General features: G+C 39.8%; 1 protein-coding gene across 2 annotated transcripts in view; it reads right to left on the minus strand.

Annotated features, from left to right (window-relative positions):
* The window catches only part of Asxl2 (ASXL transcriptional regulator 2), an 82,754-nt gene that overhangs the window by 22,023 nt on the left and 58,580 nt on the right, over positions 1 to 2,151 (minus strand). For both annotated transcript variants that reach the window (XM_033763155.1, XM_010604841.2), the window contains exon 6: positions 92 to 218. In XM_033763155.1, the coding sequence (XP_033619046.1) occupies positions 92 to 218 (127 nt within the window). The remainder of the gene's footprint in view (positions 1 to 91; positions 219 to 2,151) is intronic.

Here is a 2,151-nt window from a genome sequence, read left to right on the forward strand (position 1 = left end):
CAATTTTTAAATAATATACAAATTTGTAAAACAAACACAAAAGTAATGAGAAAGAGAAACTTCACTTGAAAACAATGCCCAAGCTGCCTACCAGGTTTGACAGGTATGGAGTCACCAGCTGCTTTGACAGTCTTGAGAGCAGGGTGCTGGCTGGAGGAGACTGACACGCTTGGCCTGCACTGCTGCTGCTGCTGTTTCTGCTGCTGCTGCTTCAGAGCCTATGATGAGAAAGTGGACTGTGAGACACAAATTAGTTTTCAACAGTAAAAAAGTAAATGACTTGTTTTTAAGTGGTGAAAAGCATGGTGATAATTCAATTTCTTTGAGGCAGGCACCGGAACGACTGAGCTAAATCCCTGGCTTTGGTGGGGGGGCAGTACCGGGGCTTGAACTCAGGTCTTTGCACTTGTGAAAATCATAGATTTTTTTTTTTTTGGTACTGGGGATCAAACTCAGGCCCTTGTGCTCGTGAAGCAGGCACTGGAACCACTGAGCTAAATCTCCAGCCCTCAATTTCTTTGAAATCTAGCAAAACAAATAAAAACCTAAATTAAGCCAACCAAACACAAGGCATAAATAATCTTTAGTATTTGGCTATTTTTTATCAATATTACTTTCTTACATATAAATGTGAGAGGGATAGTCATGAACATTTTTTTATAACTTAAAAATCACCAGTAAGCCAAGGATTTTGCAATCTTATAAATCAGAGAATTATATAATTTTAAATCATCTCTGGCAGCAGAATTCTAAGTCCTTTACCAAGAAGAGTTTTAGTTGCATAAATCCTATGTAGAAATGCAAATATTTACCTTATTTATGGTTTAGAAGTGCTACATTTGAATCAAAGGTTGTATGTAATTAACAACTTGAGTTTTCTTGAGTAAGAGCAATGAAACTTCACCATATTTTACCAATTACCAAATCTCAACAATTTAAGCAATGCAGTAAACAAAGAGAAGGAAGATTGGACAAAGCCCCTTCTGGTTACTCCAGATTATATTTATTTCTGTGAGATTCTTAAATTGCAGAGTATGTTTGAATAGGAAAGCCAACAAACTCCTCAAACTTTAATCACAAAAATGTATGAGACAACTTTTTAAAAGGGAGGGCGACTGTATTTTCCAGAAAAACCTGGAGATCAATGACTTTGATAAGTTGTTAGTTTTTCCGTTTTGTGTTAGTACTGGGAATCGACACCCTGCTTCCAGACAAGGTCTTATTAAGCTGCTAAGCTGCCCAGGGTGGACTTGCCCTTGCAACCCTCCTGCCTCCGTCTCTCAGAGTTACAGCAGGTGGATCAAGCTGGTCCAATTTTAAGCTTTACTCTTCAGGACTATCATGCAGAAAAATGTGGAGTACCTGGCTATTGTTCTGGTTTCCCGTTCCTTTACTCCAAGGAGGTTTTCTTCTGTTATAACACTCAGACATATCTCTGGCTATGCCATAAGCAGTGATAACAACTGACCCCCCGATTCTAAGCTGACAATGGAGAAATGGAAGTGCCAGAGGGAGGTCTGGTTAGACTGCCCTACAACACTTATAAAAGGGAGGCAGAAGTACAAAGTGACACTAAGGTTTATTCTCTCTCATTCTTCCAATCAGACCAGAAGCTGTCTGCAGGCTTCCCAAGTGGTGAGCTCACAGTACCCAGCATCATTCCAGGCTAAGACAAAGCTTAATAGAGCCACAGTCTGATCTAGTTTTGCTGTGATCATGTAAATTTTGATACATGACGGAAGCAGAATAATTTATGCTACTCTAATCAAGAACTGTACACAGTTCTTTGCCCCTTAACAGTTTACAAACTCTATTCCTACCTCTAATTCTTTTTTTTTTGGTACTGGGGATCGAACTAAGGACCTTGTGCTTGTGAGGCAGGTAGCAGAACCATTGAGCTAAATCCCCGGCCCTAATAAATGAATATTTGGTTGAATACTTAAAAACCCATGTAGCCGGGCATGGTGACGCACGCCTGTAATCCCAGCATTCGGGAGGCTGAGGCAGGAGGATCGCTGTGAGTTCGAGACCAGACTGGGCTACATAGTGAATTTTAGGTCAGTCTCAACTACATAGCGAGATCCTGTCTCAACCTACCCCAAAAAACATGTAACTTTCAATTTATTTTTCTTATTCAATATATATATACAT

This window comes from Fukomys damarensis, unplaced genomic scaffold, assembly GCF_012274545.1.
Source record: "Fukomys damarensis isolate Sample0158 unplaced genomic scaffold, DMR_v1.0_HiC HiC_scaffold_2, whole genome shotgun sequence".
NCBI classification, from domain to species: domain Eukaryota; kingdom Metazoa; phylum Chordata; class Mammalia; order Rodentia; family Bathyergidae; genus Fukomys; species Fukomys damarensis.